The sequence below is a fragment of the Echinops telfairi genome, unplaced genomic scaffold, assembly GCF_000313985.2.
Source record: "Echinops telfairi isolate 266 unplaced genomic scaffold, ASM31398v2 ScPeMD7_7457;HRSCAF=8495, whole genome shotgun sequence".
Classification (NCBI taxonomy): domain Eukaryota; kingdom Metazoa; phylum Chordata; class Mammalia; order Afrosoricida; family Tenrecidae; genus Echinops; species Echinops telfairi.
Genome location: NW_022111357.1, coordinates 43716477 through 43733134, shown reverse-complemented (window position 1 = coordinate 43733134; position 16658 = coordinate 43716477). Strand labels below are relative to the sequence as shown.

General features: G+C 53.0%; 1 protein-coding gene across 1 annotated transcript in view; it reads right to left on the bottom strand.

Annotated features, from left to right (window-relative positions):
* Positions 1 to 5417: 5417 nt before the first annotated feature.
* GNB1 (G protein subunit beta 1) overlaps positions 5418 to 16658 on the bottom strand; it is a 56337-nt gene continuing 45096 nt past the window's right edge. Inside the window, exons 7-11 of the mRNA XM_004705216.2 lie at positions 11474 to 11540; positions 9873 to 10074; positions 9463 to 9679; positions 7348 to 7463; positions 5418 to 7097 (exon numbers count right to left, since the gene is read on the bottom strand). Of these exons, the coding sequence (XP_004705273.1) occupies positions 7357 to 7463; positions 9463 to 9679; positions 9873 to 10074; positions 11474 to 11540 (593 nt within the window). The 3' untranslated portion in view covers positions 5418 to 7097; positions 7348 to 7356. The remainder of the gene's footprint in view (positions 7098 to 7347; positions 7464 to 9462; positions 9680 to 9872; positions 10075 to 11473; positions 11541 to 16658) is intronic.

Below are 16658 nucleotides of genomic sequence, written 5' to 3'. Positions count from 1 at the left end.
CGCGCCGGCCGACACTCTGGGGCGGGGGCCAGCGGGCCAGGCTGCAGGTGGAGCTCTGGGTTGGAGAGGGTGGCATCCAAAGGGGAGCTGCCCCAAACAGGGGCACCTCCAGAGGGAGGTCTTAGAGCTGAAGGGCAGAGTGCAGCGGGAGGGGGTGCCTGGAGGGTGGGAGGAACGTAGAGAAGAGGGAGCGCAGGTAACCCGTGTCGCTGCGTCCGTGCCCACAGTCCGAGGTTACCCCCTCATCTGGATTCACTCACCTTAACCGCTAGCGGCCACGTCCCAACACTGCCTTGTCACGGGCAGATTTATAGGCCTCCGCCCCGCCCGCCCAGGTCGTCTGACCCTGGCAGGCAATCCCACTGCGCGTCCCGCCCACCCCTCCCCGCGGACTGGGCTGCCCTAACCTTGGCCCGGCGCTGAGCCAGGTGGGCTGCTCCGCGAGAGATGACACAACCGGAGGCGATGCGATAATTACCGGGTGTAGGGTGGAAGGAACGTATTTGGGGAACCAAAACTTGAAGCAGGCAGCTGCGACGACGGAACCTCGGAAGTTGCACGCTCCCTAGGCCCTGAGGTCAGGCAGGGAGTTCCCTGGGGACGTCTTTCTTCCAGACGAGGCAGCTGAGGCCAAGAGGCTGCTTTCTATCCTTCTCCCTCCTGTTCCCCGCCCCCACCCCCACCCCCCTTAAATTCTCAAGCCTGGCAGTACAGACTGGGGCACGGCTACCTACCTGGGGTCTCAAGCCCGGCAATACAGGACCGTCGGACTGTTACCTACCAACCCCTCTCGGTACCTCCCTGAAGCTTTGGGACCCATAGGAGGGGAGGAGTCCAGCCACCAGTGCCTACTGTGTAGTTGCTGGGGGAGTTTCAGCCCCACCAGTGCAGGTTTGTGGAATGGCTGGTTCAGCTTCAGGGCACTAGGCTTTACATGGCCCAGCCCTGCCGGTCTTGGGCCAGGGCACATCGGAGAGCATGTGCCAGCACATACCCCAGAACCAGGAACAGCTCTCAGTCGTTCCTTTTCTATTGTCAAGTTTCCTGGCACGCGGCATCTAAAGCAGGCAGCGCAGCAGTGCAGTACTCCCAAGCCCCTCTCTAAGGGCACCTCAGTCCCTGTCCCGGTCCCCCACCCCCCCAGTATCTGCTATGGAAGCACCAGGCAGTGGCTTTTATGGACCCCAGGCGCTGCGATCAGTGACCTGGAACAAGTTCAGGCTCAGAGCTGGTGCTCAGTGACTCCTACCTGGAAGGATGAGTCTCAGATGTCTTCTGGAGAGAAAGTACCACTTGGAAGTGGGGATAGGATGGTGGGACCTGAGGATCTCTCAAGTTCTGTAACTTTCAGCCAGGGTGACCCTGTGGACCAGATGTTGGGCTGCTAACAAGGTCAGTGGTTCAAACCTGACGGCTGCTCCAAGGGAGAAAGATAAGGCTGTCTGCTTCCATAAAGATTTTATCTCAGAATCCACTGATGGCAGTGGGTTGGGTTTGGGGTGTAACATCCCCAGAGGGCTGTTTCGTCATCCCAGCAGCTTCCCCAAAGTGACCATCAGCCTCACTAATAGTCATAAGGAGTAACTTTTGAGGGTATTTTTCTTCGGATGTGATTGTTCTATCGCTTAATGGTGCACGAGCACTTACTCTGAGTCTCCTAAGAACTTTCTAGAATAGGGAAAGCCACCACCTTCTTCAGAGACAGCCTAAAGCTTAGAGCCATCTCTGCAGAAGGCAGGTCCTACGGCAGGTGTGCTTCCTGGGTGACCCTCATGGGAAATTCCGCAAGGCTTTGTCTGTCCTGTACCTCAGCGCTTCCTCTTTTCTGAGCCAAAAACAGCGGGGCTGTGGCCTTTGTCAGCTGCCCTGCGTTGTGCAATTTCCTCAGGGGCCTGGGCTGGGGATTGGGGCCGAGGGTGCACACCCAGAGCCTTTATTGAAGGCTGGGACCCAGTCACAAGGCATCCAGGCTTCCTAGAGGTGGTTTTGGTTGGGCATTGTCCAAAAGCTGCATCAGGATGAGCCGGGCTGTGGTGGCAGCCTCCAGGAGGGTACAAAGACCAACATGAGGGTGGGGTGGGGCACTGACATTAGGACGGAGCCATGTTCGGATTGAAGAAAGAAGAGCAGTCTTACTCAGAGGCGCTGGGGACCTGGAAAGGTTTTCTGAACTAGGGCAGGCTTGGGCTGGGGCTATGGAAGCCACCAGATCTGGGAGGCACCCAAGGGGTCATACCTCTGAGTTCTTTCAGCTGCCGGAGACAGGCTTGACCAGTTGCTCTGGGTGGAGGGTACATTTCCAACATAATTTGGTATTCGTTATTTTGCAGTTAAGTCCCTAGAGCTGGCTTAAAATGGTTGTTTACACACCAGAAACCCCCAAACCTGGGTTGACTGCTAGAGGATAGCAGAGGGGCAAGTAGTGGTGCACACTGGTCAGGCTACTGTTCAGAGCTAGGCTATAACATGGTGGTGGGGCAGGCGGTCATCTAGCTCAAGGAAGGAATGCTGAGATACTGGCTTCTAGCATGCAGGTAGAGGATGGAGGGTGCCCATCCTCCATCTCAAGGGTGAGAGTGGGGGAGTGGGTATAGACTGTGCATCTTCAGGTGATGTTCCAGGGTCCTGAGGAAGCTGGCTTCCGTCTGGCTAGGGTAAATGAGGTTACCAAGAAGCCAAACTGGGAAGTGGACAGGAGCTTGGGTGGCCAGGGTGCCGTGCCTGTTGAGATCTGAGGGTTCCCTGGAGGAAGAAGGCACCTGTCACAGGCTGCTCCCAGGTCAGCTCATCCGTCCCCAGCCTCTAGCCTCCAGCTAGGTCTGCAAGCACAAGCCAGCCCTGCCTCCAGGGCCCCTGCTCAACTTGCCTCTGGCTGCCCTGGGTCTGTGTCTAAACTGCCCAAAAGCAAATCTTACTTGTGCTGGTTTGAGGAGGCAGCCCCTTCCTGGCTTCCAGTCCCTGACTGAGTATCCTCAGCTGGAAGGGAGAAGACAGGCAGGGTGGAGGCCACTCACCCAGGGTAGCATCGAGTCTTGCAGGGCGTGGGAACCGTAAGTTGAACATAGACGAGGTCCTAGCCATTGGGAGTGGGGGTTGCGGGGGCTGGCACATCCACTCAGGATGGGTGACATTCCTGGTCATCCCCATGAGCTGACGTGAAGTGGGGCGCTCCCTGACTCCTCAGGTCGCTAGGTGGCAGGTGCTCCCCGTCCTAATGTTTCTTGGGACAAACTCATCCACATGGGATCCACTAAGTGGCAGGCCCTTCTTATCTCACAGCCTTTGTGAATCCCCTTGGAAACCTGACCTCTTGGGAGAGGGGAGGCAGCAGAGGGCAGCTGCCCTGTCACGCACCTGGAGCCACTGTGCTTATCCACTGCCGTGGGGCCCACATCCATCCTATGCGTCCTCCCACCAATGCCCCCTCTCCTGGGACAGCAGGGCCTTCCTCCCCCCACCCCACCCCCCATAGATCTGACTTCTTGAACTTGAAGGATGCACCCACCAAAGCCCCTCCTCTTTGTTGCAAATCAGAGGGAAGGGAGCTACAGAGGGCAAGGGCATCCCTCCACAACCCCAGGGTGCCTCCCCATGAAAAGGCGGAGGTTGGGCACAAGTCATCCCAAGGGGTCAGAGGGGAGCCATCTGTGTTCACTGGGTGGAAGGCTGCCCAAGGGGCTCTGGTCATTGTTATTTTCAGGCAAAGAACCTGGTCCCCTCAGGCCTCTTTCTGCTGTACAGGCCCCCCAAAGCCCCAACCCTGAGAAGGCCAAGATGAAAAGACTGTTCCTGAGCCAGGTCCCCAAATGCAGGGCTGATGAAGGCTGCCCGCTCTGTGACCTCAGTGCCCCGCAGAGCTGGCCTGGCCCAGGCTACTCTACCTGGTTAAGCTGGCCCTGATCTCAGGATCAGAGGTGTGGCTGGCACTCCTCCCGTGGGAAGTGTCATATCCCTGCAGGTGTCAAAGGGCCCTCCAATCACTGTGTTCCCTTTCCATCTGACCTGGTGCACCTTCACCTAGTGGTGCATGGCCAGGGGAGGTGAAGTCCTAGAAGACAGGGAGGTAGGTGGTTCAGGCTTGCAGGGGAGGGGATGTGCTGTGCTGGGACAGTAAGAAACTCAGGAACATTCTGGACTTGGACTAATTAGCGGCACGGAACTGGAAGCAGTCAAGCAGTAGGCTTGCAGGGAAAGAGCAGCAAGGGAAGTGGTAAGTGGCACTGGAGCCCCACTGAGTGCAGGGGGCAGCAGGCTGAGGTTGAAAGGTCACTGGGGCCTCCCTTCTTTCCCGAGGGGAGGGGCTGCTGACAGGCTCAGCAGCCAGGCTTCACCTACATGGACTCCGTCTCCACCTGATGTTGGTGTCCTAAGCACCTGTGACAGGTGAAAGGGGGCCAAGCTGAAGGGGCAGAGCTCAATTTCATCTGCTTCTCTCATGTTTACTGGTGACACTGTGAGAACCATGTAGCACCCAACCTGAAACCCCTACAGCTTCCCTGCCCACCTCGGGCAGTCAGTTACCTCCCTTCATTAAGGGGACTTGTCATTTTACCCTTGGGGATCTTGGGCGAATGCAGCCAGCTAGTGCATTCTCGGGTTGCATACGCTGTTCCGCTTTTTAAAGGCAGCTGGAAGAAGCCATGACGTGTCTCTGGAACACAGGTTATGTCAAGGCAGCTGTCAAAGCCACTGCTCAGCTGTCCATCACACCCAGTGTAGTAGCCTCAGCTTGCAGGCTCTACTCACTGGTGTAGGGGGACTGCCACCAACCACTGCTTCCTTTAGAGGGGCACAGAAACAGCATGTACCAGGCATGCTTGGTGGAGTGGGGGTGACAGGCATGTAGCCCCTCCCTGGGGCCCTTATGGATGACCAGGTGCACTTCAATGCTGCTAATTCCTTCTCATTATGAGCATCCCCCCCACCCCTTGCAAAATGCTCCTGCATGAGTGGTGAGTTACAATGCTTAGCAAACATAAGCTTATAGAACATTTAAGACTTTTTAAAAAATAAGCCCGTCAGCCAGAAAGCAAGGACAGTGCCAGCCTGACTGGGATGGGAACACATCTTTTCCTTTGGCTAAAAGCCCTGCCCCCTTGCCGGCAGAGGATTTCCTTGCAGGATTCCCGCTCTCTGAGGTGAAGGCGGGTCCACCCTATGGGAAGTGTGTCTCTGAAGCAAAGGTCCTCGATATTCTAAGGGAGGAAAGCAGGAAGAGGGAGGAGGGGCCACAGAGGGCTTCCAAGGCACCCCGCAACTGCAAGGGGTGAGGGCTGGGGAGCCACGAGGTTCCGACAAACTCACGGATTCTTTGTGCTATGGAGTGAAGGGTGCCGCTGAAGGCAGACTCCGTGACTCAGGGCCCCGGTGCCTCAAGAACCAAGGGACCCTCAAAGAAGTAGCCACACCCAGGTCCCTCATGTCAAACTGCTTTATTACATCTTAAATAACAGTACAGTTTAATATAGGATCTATCTTGCATCCAGCTTCCTTGCAGTACACGGACTTTAAAATTAAATACAAAAGGTGAAAGGGGTACAGGTGCGGAGAGCTCTACAGAGTGGTTTATGGAGAAGGAAGAGGGGCTCGTTTGATTCTTTTGCCGACCCAGGCCGACCGCACAGTCACAGCACAGTGGGTGCGGGCACCGCAGAGGACAGAATGGACAAGCCACTATCTGCTGCTATGGAGGAGCGCTCCTGGGGACAGAGGGAAGGCGGGAGAGCCAACACAACACCCTGCGGCCTAACGCTGCTGCTGGACACTTGAGGGGACAAGGAACCCGGGGAGAGCTGCGTGTTATGAAAATGGCCTGCCTCCTATCTGAGGCTCTCCCCAGGGGAGGGCAGGTGTGAGGGCTCCCCGCTCCCGCCCCTCCTCAGGTCGTAGCAACCATGGTTCAGAGCAGGCCGCTCTCAGACAAAGGACCAGGTGCAGCGCCGCTTGGTGTGCTGCCTACATGTGCACAGAGCAGTGACAGGGGACAAGCCGCCGTGGCGACAATGGTGAAGGGTTACTTCTTAAAAGAAAAAAACACCTAAGGACAGAGTCCTATATGCACTTGGAGCATTTCTACAGCATGCGATTCTAAGAGTAAACCCCACCCAATATGGCAAACGATCAAATTTTTTAAAATTTAACTTAGAAACTTTGAGATCATTATTTTCAAAACATTGATTTGTACATTGTTTCATACACAAACAATTGACTGACGACCCAAGCGCAGGGTGGGCCTCTCCTGATGGTGGGTGGTGGTGGTCGTGGTGGTGTGGGGGCAGGAGGGCTGTGGGGTAGTGTCAGGTCACAGAAACGTCCCCCCAACACCACAGAAAGCCTGAGGGGGGCTCAAAACTGGGCTGAAGGAGGGAGACTACAGGCGGAGAGGGTGCCTGGTCTCAGCAGCCGGGAGTGGGCTGGGCAGTTCTGAGTCGCACACTCGCAGCGCCCATGGCACGGACGAGGCCACACACCGCTGCCACCTCCCAGCCATGTCTGCGCGTGACAGGCACCATGACACGAACAGAAAACCAATCCAGGGACTCACTTTACATCGGGGACCATCTCAGGGGGGCTACGAGAGACTCCCCTGTTCCGGTTGACTACTGAACATAAAGGAAGATACTTTAAAAAGGAAATATGAATGTTTTCAAAATCCTGCTAACAGACTTGAAGTTTAGAAACTATTACAAGATAAAACAGAGTCCTCAACTTGTTCTGCATGAACATCACAAAACAGGGTCACTGGTCTAAAGTTCAAATAAACTAGTGAGAGTTGTTGTCTGGTTCACAATTACACTCAAGTTTACCTTCTGGTTAACATTTTTATTATAGTATTTCCTTTTAAAATTCATTCAAGACAAGAGAAGAAAACAAAGACAATGGTCCCGAGAGGAATGCACAATTTGTTTCAGTTGACAGCCAGAGTCTTCTCTTCGTGGGAATTGTGCTCTTTGTTCCAGCAATCAGTGAAGGAAAGAAGGTCTTGCCCTTTGGAAGTTCTGAGGGGTGTCGGGGTCCAGGTTAGTACGGTTGGGCGGATATGCTATCACTGTCACTCGTCAGGGTTGGAATGGTCTTCCAGTCACCGTGGAGCCCACCTGCCATCGAGAAGAGTTTCAATCGCGGTTAAAAAGAAGCACCCGCTCTAAACAGACGCTATGATGGTGGTTGCTGCCACTGGGGGTGGCACTTTTGCTCAGTGGTGGAAAAAAGCTGGGGTACATCTGCAGGCTTTAACGACTAATCCCCTTTGTATCAAAACCAGCCAACTAACCTGGGACATTTGCCATCGTCTGTGGCGAGTACCTGGGGGGTGAGCAAGTACACACACTCTCAGCAGCTCCCTACCTGTCGGCGTTAGTTCCAGATCTTGAGGAAGCTGTCCCAGGACCCCGTCGCCACGGCCATGCCATCATCAGTCACCCCCAGGCAGCTGACACGGTTGTCATGCCCAGCCAGGACACCTGATAAGAAAGCCACAGCACAGTCACGCCGAAGGCCCAGAGAGGTTGCCCTCTAAGGGCTGCTGTGACGACTGAGCGTCCAGTGCCTGGTGGTCAGGTCTCACAATGCCCCAATCCTTAGGGAAAGGACACTAAGAGGGGAGAGAAATGTTTTCCAGGAGGAAACCAAGCTGGAGCTTGGAAGTTGTCTCTCATGTTCAAGGTGGACTAACATACCCCTTGACTTAAAAAACAACTCGAATGCACCTAGTTACAGGGACATACTCAAATAAAGCAAAGGTGTACTGAAGGGCCTGGTAATGGATGTGCACTCAGACACTCAGACGGGAGGGCGGTAAGGAAAGCAAAGGCGCGCTCAAGTGCGTGCGTGTACACACACACACACACACACACTCTCTCTCTTTCTCTCTCTCTCTCTCTCTCTCAGTAACCCAATGCCTCTTGCATTGACTTACAAGTACTCAAGAAGATGGAGGAAACCCAAATTAAAAAAAAAAAAAAGGTCTTATCAAAAACTCCACACTCCACCCTAGTGTATGGCTGCCTGTGTGGAGTTTGTGACTACTAACGATGCCTGGAACTAGAGGAGCTGAGCAGAGTGGAGGCTGTGGCGAGCCCGGACTTCCCATGTGCCCACCAGTTAAACTTCCTACAGTCTTCTCTTGGATAAGTATCAGTCAGAACTTGGCCCTTGGTTTTCGAGGAACAGAAGGAGGGATGTCCCAGGGACCCTCTACCGCTCGTTAAGTGCTGCAGGAACATGGGGCTGACTCAGAGATGAGGGTCTGGAGGAGGTCAGGAGGCTTATACTCTCCAGGCTCCAGGTGGGATGGAAGTAGAGCCAAAGGCAGGGTGTTCAACGAACAGGAGGAACACTTTCTGGAAAGCAGGGAGGCCCTTGAAGCACCCAAAGCCTCAAGTGACTAAATTCTCCCAATTCAGAGACCTAAATACCGTCTTCTACCATGAAGATGCTGAGCTTGTGTGATCCATGTTTCAAGATCCTTCAACACACCTAAGAACACAAAAGCTCCATCCTGAGCTGTCACTCAGACACTCCTGCACCCACAGCCCCTCTCTTGGGGTCACCCTGACAGGGAGATAGATGTGCCCATACAGCCACACTGCACTCAGATTCTGGATCACGGCTGGCCAGCCCCACCTCATAACCACCCATCTCGTGCCCTATACTTCCTACACTTTCCAGGATGGGGTGGCTGGAAGGGCAGTGGGTGTCACACAAGTAAGAGAGCTGAGCGTGGGGTCCAGTGTCTGCCAGCAGGGACTCAGTGGAGAAGCAAATGGAAGGGAGGAGCAAGCCCAGCGACTAGACTACAAGCAGAATTCAACGTCAGACCTGGAAATCATCGAGCCAGTGAGCTTAGCTATGAGGTAGGTCAAAGCTCACACGTAGGACCCTGGTCTTTGGGACCTTCTGGACACAAAGTTTCCACACATGGCTTTAGGACTACACCATGAGTGAAATTTAGGGGTTTGCTTACAAAGCACTTCCTTAACAATCATATATACTTGCTATTTATAAGTTACTAGGAAATGAACCAAAAATCAATATATAGATCCTAGACAAAGTTGTAATGTAACCACCAAGTGAAAAACCAACCATTATACTCAGTATGTGCCGTCAGAGAGAGCCCCGGCCAAATTCCCTCATGGGATGGTGCTCAGTGTCAGAGGGGGCGTGGAACTGGAAAGCCACTGTGACTTAGGCTGGTACTAAAAAGTAAGCATTCCTCAGGTCCAGGAAACCCCTTTGAAGTCAATGCCAGTGGGATACAGGGCAGACATTGAAAGATGCAGAGCCACCTGGGTGTGAGTGGCCCAAGCACTGGTGCCAGAGGGCTGTGCACTCTGCTATACACTTCCTTGCCTATAGCACACACAAACGTGTGGGGGGGTCTGTGATCGTGCCTGCTGGCAGGCTTCCCTGGCAAACATTGCCACAGGCACTGGGAGACAAGGAAAGCTCCGGGCCACTCACCAGCCCTGTCGGCCTTGAGCGCATCCCAGACATTGCAGTTGAAGTCGTCATAGCCAGCAAGGAGGAGGCGGCCGCTCTTGGAGAAGGAGACAGAGGTGATCCCACAGATGATGTTGTCATGGGAGTACGTCATGAGCTCCTGGTCTGCACGGAGGTCAAACAGCCTGCAGGTGGCGTCATCTGAGCCGGTGGCAAATGCATTACCATTTGGAAAGAACTGGTAAGAGAAAGCAAGCCAAGACAATGGGTTGAGTGCTCAGAAAGAAATAATGGAACTCAATGGCAGGGCTGTGGCACGGCAGGGAGGAAATTATTTGGCCGTTTGTACACTGGCTGTTTGCCGAGGAGAAGGAGACCTGGCCTGAGCCTCTTGACCTTAACCCTGGATGAGCAACCGCATCAGCACTTACACAGATGGCGTTGATGTCCGACTCGTGGCCAGTGAAGGTCTGCCGACACATCCCTTCTCGCACGTCCCAGAGCTTGGCCGAAGCGTCACAAGCACCAGAAACAAACAATCTGGTGTCTGGAGCCAGGGACAGGCTCATGACGTCCCCGGTGTGTCCTGTGAACGTGGTCGTCTGCTGGCCAGTCTCTATATCCCACAGCGCACTGGGCAGGGGCAGAGGACAGGGCGTCAGACTCACCTGTGAAACAACTGCTCCAGGGACAAACTCAACTTCCAAATCAGAGAACCAACCCGCCAATCCTCGGAGTTTCTACTCCCACACCAGTGTGCAGTAAGAGGTTGTGTGGGGGGAAACAAAAGCAGAAACCAGTGAATACACACGAGCACACAACCGCAGCTCAGAAGTCACAGCGGTCACTGTGGTCTCGCTCCCTAAGGGGGGGTCAGTCAGTGCCCCTGAAGATGGTTCTGGGAGAGAGGCAGGAAGCCAACTAACTCAGGCCCGGAAGAGGGGACTTTGCTCCCTGCGCCCACCCTTTCCCTCAGAAAGAGGTGCAGGAGACAGGCCAAGAGTGCTCTGACCACCTGCAGTCCGCACCTGCTGAGACCCCTTTGTGGCTGCTAGCTGAAAGCACTGCTCTACCCACCCCCAGCCCCCAAGGCCTGGGCAGAAAGGAGGGATGGAAATGGACGAGCTCAGAGCAGGAGTGACTTGGAGGAGCACAGCCCACGTGCAGTTTACAATTTCATGATACCATTGCCCTATGGGGACTCGGTTTGCCCCGTGCCAGCGTGCAGCCCTGAACCTTGTGTCACCTCAATTTGTAGGGGCTCCTCCACAGGGCCCTAGGCTGAGGGACCACAGAAAGCCAGTTATTTCCCAACTCTGAAGAAGTTATTCATATATCCACAGTTTTGAAAATATCTTCTAATAAAGAAATCTCACCCAAGATTGACAATCTATATTCTCAATCTTTTGTAACCCATGAAATTTACAGAAAAAGGACACTTTAATAATACAATGAACCATCTTGCTGACAAATAGGACAAAAGGGAACCAGAGCCGAAAGCCTGCCCCCTGCTGTCAGGGCACTGCCTGGAGCCCAGCCCCCACAGTTCCTTGCCAACAAAGACATCCCCCACAAACCCCCACCAGGACAGCAGGCACCTGAAAACCTGAAAGGAGCCTCACAAATCACCACTTGGGCCTCCAAACGGAGAGCCCTGGTGCATCATGCAAGAACAACGTTCCGGGCTCATTTCAGTGGGCCACCTCATTATCAGTGAAGTGCAGACATTCTAGAAACAACGACACCTGAAATCCTTATGCGTGGTATTCTAGCACATGTGACATCTACAATCCTGTGTGACCAGAGGCGTGATGACAAAGTGTGAATAGGGGGAAACACGAAGTCTAGGCTGCGTGACCCACACATAGTGCCATGAAGCTCTCCTCCCTCCTTCCCTCGCCTTTGTGTTCAGTCTCTGGTCCCTTGTGGTTACAGCTAGTCAGCTCTCACACATTTCCCTCAGGCTCTTCTCATGAGCCTGCACAGCCAGCCAGGACGGGGCAGCGCGTGTGCAGGTCAGTTAGCTACTTACCAGGTGGTGTCTCCAGAGCTGGTGACGATCTGATTGTCATCTAAGAAGCGGCAGCAGGACAGGTAACCTGGCAAATAGGAGACTCCAATGAGGAACATGTCCAGGAGACAGTGCTACACTCATTAAAAACTGTGCCATACTGTGGACAGTGGCCCTGCACTTCCTCAAATGGGAAAAGGAATACCATAGGATGACACGGCGATCCCTGGACTTGGAATACACCCTCCAGTAATGAAGAACATGGCACACACAGACAGACGTACACCCATGATCAGCACAACACTACTCACAATAGCAGGCTGACAGACTATCTGGCACAAACACCATGGAGTACTGCACAGCACTCAAGAATCATGATGAAACTGTGGACCAGCACATGACGTGAATGGATCTGGCGGCATTATAATGAGTGAAGTTAGTCAATCCCCAAAGGACAAATATTATGTGAGACCACTGTTATTGAAAATAACCATCAAGATGAAAGTTTCCATAATACTCAAAGAAACAGGCTTTGATGGTTAGTAGGGGTGGGGGAAGAAGGGCAAGCCACAGACTGGAGGGTAGGAAGGTGTTAACTTGGGTGCTGTATTAATCTAGGTACTTTAGAGAAACAAATCCACAGCAACTCATGTATAAGAGAGTTTTATGTAAAGAGGGTAAGGGCACATCAAGAAAACATCCCAACCCAATGCTGCCCAAGCCCACAAGTCCAACATTAACCCATTAACCCATTAACCCAACACCAGTCCACAAAGTCCTCCACCTCACAAAACAGAGGCAATGATGCCGACTGCAGGAGGAAAGCTGAATCAGTGAACAAATAAGTAGCTCAGCACTAGCAGGGGTCTCCACACGGCTGCTCCAGCACCCAGGGCTGCATCGGGATAGGTCCATGTGGCTTCTCCTTGGGGATGTCTTGTAGGAAGTCAATCTTGCAAGCTGAAGCAGGGAACTGCTAAGGCAGCTGCACCCTGGTGCGACCATCACAAAGCAAGAGACCTGAGAACTAGAAAGGCGAGGCTCACCACCCATTTATCCCTCTGCCTTTCAATTAGCCCCACATGTGATTATCGGCCAGGTTGGCACAATTAACTAACTCAGGTGCAGAGAACACAGTATCCTACAGGAGAGAGGTGGGAAAAAGAGGAGGGGGGAGGCAAGCCACTAGCAAGTCTGAGAAGTTGTTTTAAGTTCCTGAATGTGAAAATGATGATCAGTCTTATAAATCCCTACCTAACTCACAATAAAACATTAAAAACAAAACAAAAAAAACCAGACTGTGCCGTCAAATGAACACACTGGGAAGATATCTAGGTTAATAAGCCCAATCTGATTATCTTGTCAACCTTCCTCTGCCGTTTTTGTGTACAGCAGGAACAAAGGCAGGAAGGATGGGTGGCAGGCACTATGGGGTTAGGGAGGCCCACAATGGGGAAAGAGGAGACAGGCCCCAGAGACTCGGGCCCCAACAAGACTCTACAATTAAAAGCGTTTACAGTATGAGCTTTGTCAGCTTCCTGCTCCATAAATCAAAGCCTGGGCTGCCCTCTCTCCTCCCTTTAGCCAGTATGCATGCCAGTAGGAGAGCAGGGTGGGGACTTCCTAGGCACCTGGAAGAAGTGTGAACAAAGGGACTGGCACTCCAGAGGGGAGAGAACAGCAGGGAAGTGAGGAGGCTGAAGAGGGGAAGACTCCTGAGGCTTGAAGGCAGTCTGCAGGCCCAGGGGACAATGGTGAGGAGAGGAGGGGTTTGGGGTGGGCAGAAGAAGGCTGTTCTGGGCAGGTGGCAGGAGCCTGTTGGATGGAAGGGCAAATGGGGGTGGGAGAGGTCAGCAGACTAGCATGATGCAGGGCAGGCTGGCAGGCCAGTCAGAGGAGACCAATTAAAGGAAAAGCCTGCAGAACCATCAGGTGCCAAGTGGGGTGAATGGCCAACCAGCTCCTGGGAGGAGCTGAGACTTCCATAAGGGCAGAGTCCAAGGCAGCATGGGAGCCAGGCAGAAAGAGTGCTGCCCCAACATGGGAGAGATGAGCTGTGACCAGGGCGTGGGTCGAGGACTGGTGGGCACCTGTTCCAAAGGAAGAAAGGCAAGAACAAAAGCCACACTCTGCAGTCCGGGCACGTCACGGGAGATTTCAGATCAACTGCCCGGTTAGCCACTCAGCATTTCTTGGTGCCTTTGTTCTGGTAGAAAGTGACTGCAATGCTGTGAGGCTTCCTTCAAAAAGGCACTGCCTGAGGCACAGGGCTGAGACACCCGAGGGACTCTGGCCTGGGCCCGACACAGGCTGTCCTCCCCTGTGTCCCCAGGAAGGGAGCTAACAGCCCTAAAGCCACTCTGTTCACCACACAGAAATGCCTATGACATATGAGGTGAGCCCAAGCCTGTGCCAGGTCTGGTGACTGGGCGAATCCGTGGGAGGAAGAAACAACACCAGTCTGCCCAGGAGGTCCAACACCACTTACTAATACAATCAGGAGCAGGATGGGAAATACAGGAGGCTTCAAAAGTGTGGGAAATGAACTATTTTCATTTCTGTAAAAACTCCTCCCTTGTAGTGACAGAAGTGGGATTTCAAAGCTACAAGTCTAGAGGAGGACTAGCCCATCAAGCATTCCCCTCCTGCCCCTGGGGAGAACAGATGCCTAGAACCAGCGAGTCTGGAAGGCTTCACAGGAAAATGGGTGGTGGTGATGGTAGATAGGGGCTCATTCCAAGTTGCATATCATACCACCCCCACCCCGTTCTCCGGAGCTTCTTCCTCAGTCCACATACTTCCTCACTTCTCAGGGCCTTTCTAGGGGCCCACTGAGTCTCGCAAGGACCCTGTCACCTTACTTCTGAGCCTCCAACCAACTCCTCTCCCTGAAACGGCGTTCTACTTGTAGAGTAACTCTACCTCCTGCTCCAAGTTGAGTTTCCCTGGTTCTTTCTTCCAGAAACCATCCCTGAGCCGCCACCAGACACCCCCAGGGCCCACACACGCCTCCGAAAGCACAGGAAAGTTGGGTGCATGGATGAAACAAGCACTGGTGCAGCATGGGCACACCATCCACCTCTCCCCTCAAGAACCACAGGCGAATCCTGGCTAACGGTTGTGAGCACGGAAGAACACGCCAAAGGCTTAGGGTCTCCCACTGACAGCACTTAACAGTGACAGGCGACCGGGTTCTGCGAGAACGAGGCAAACCGCCCACATTTATCAAAGCAGATGCCCTGCAGACAGTGCACTGAAGTAGTCAACAAGTGCATGGAGAGATATTCAATAATCAGAACTACACGAGATATCTATCACCTCACCTCCAATGCAATAGCAATGATCCCAAAATGGCCAGCCCCAGGCATCACTGAGGCTGAGGGGAAACTGGAGACCTCTTGTACTGCTGGGGAGAATATATGTGGGGAGCTGTGAGGGACCATTTGGTGGCTCCTCGATAACCTGACACAGAGCAACCCTGGGGCCTGCCATCCTAACCCTAGCTAGCTCTCCCAAAGGAAACATGGGCAGGAATGCCACCCACAGTACGCAAGTGTCCACCAACACAACAATGCTGTGGCAGTGCAGTGTGAACAGGTACTGGTGGGTTACTCAGTTATGAAGGAAGCGGTGATGTTCGATGCATGTGCCATCAAACACAGGAGCCTTAAAAACATGCTGGGCAAATATTGAGTCACAAAAGGGCAAATATTGTATGATCTCCTGCCTATGAAATAAATAAATGGACAGAAATCAAAGGTGATTTTGGTTATTTGGGGTGGGAAGGGCTAGAGCCCTGAAGACAAGGTGATTCCACACTGGGCTGCTAGCCACAAGGTCAGCAGCCACCAGTCGCTCCAAGGAGACAGATGAGGCTTTCTACTCCCACAACCAGTTACAGTCTAGGAAACTCACAGGAACAGTTCTACCCTGTTTTATGAGTCGGCATCCACTCCATGGCAGCGACTGGTTTTTGTTTATTTGGGTTTTTTTTCTGGTGGGAGGACAGAGGAAAGAAGTTTTGTTAGGGTCAGGAAGTTCATGTTCATACGATGATTTGGAAGAGCGAGTAAGACTGGTGGTACATGAGTGAAGTCACTGATGTCCCTGAAACCTAAGAGGTGTGTTGGGGAGTTTTGGGGTGTGTGAATTTACTACAACCAAACCATACCAAACCACAAAGGACCAATGCTTTGGAAATCACAGGTGTGTTATTCAGCATCTCTAAGACACAGGATGAGGGAAGATGAGCAACCAGGAAAGCATCCCATGCGTACACGGTCTCCCAGCTGTGCACTCAGGACACCCGCTCCCCCACACTAGAGGACAGTATCCTCCTGGAGTGAAAAGTGAGTGGGTGGGAAGCACCTCATGAGGAGACAGCACGGTGAGGGCTTACTGTTTATTCTTAAATAATTTTATTGGGGGCTCTTATAACCCTTATTACAAACCATACATCAGTTGTGTCCGACATAATCATACATATATTCCACCATTCTTTTCTAGACACTTACTTTCCATTGAGCCCTTGGGATCAGCTCCCCCACCCCCACCCCAACCCTCATGGCCCCTTGGTTCATTATTTTCAAATCTCACACCGACCACTGTCTGCCTTCCCCTCTGGTTTCTGTTGTTCTTCCCCTGGAGGGGGGGTGCGGTTATGTGTCTTTCACTCCCTCCCCCCCTCCCCACCCTTTTGGTGTCTCTGTTCCCATTCCTCTTCCAGAGGTCCATGTGTGGTGAGCTTCATCTCTTGTTTGTACCTATGTACATGCTCCTGTCTAGTCTCGATTGGGAAGCAGCACTGAGGTTGTGATAGTGGGGGGTGGGGTGGGGGGTGGTGGTGGTGAGAAGGCCTCCAGGGATCAGAGGTATATTGTGTGACCCATTAGTGCTCTACTGCACCCTGAATGACTCATCCCCTCCCTGCAACTGCTCTGTGGGGGATGTCCCATTGTCCATAGATGAGCTTTGGGTCCAGTCTCACCAATGCATTTTTGTTTGTTTACTGTTTGTTGTGAATCTTGTGATGACCACTGCCCAGTCTCAATCACACCTCCTGATCGCCCCAGTTGGTGTGCTTCTTCCATGTGGGCTTGTTCTTTCACTGTTGGATGGCTGCTTGTATAACTTCAAGCCTTTAAGACCAGACACTGTATATTTTAATAGCTGGGCACCATTCTCTGTCGTCAGCGATTGTGTGTGT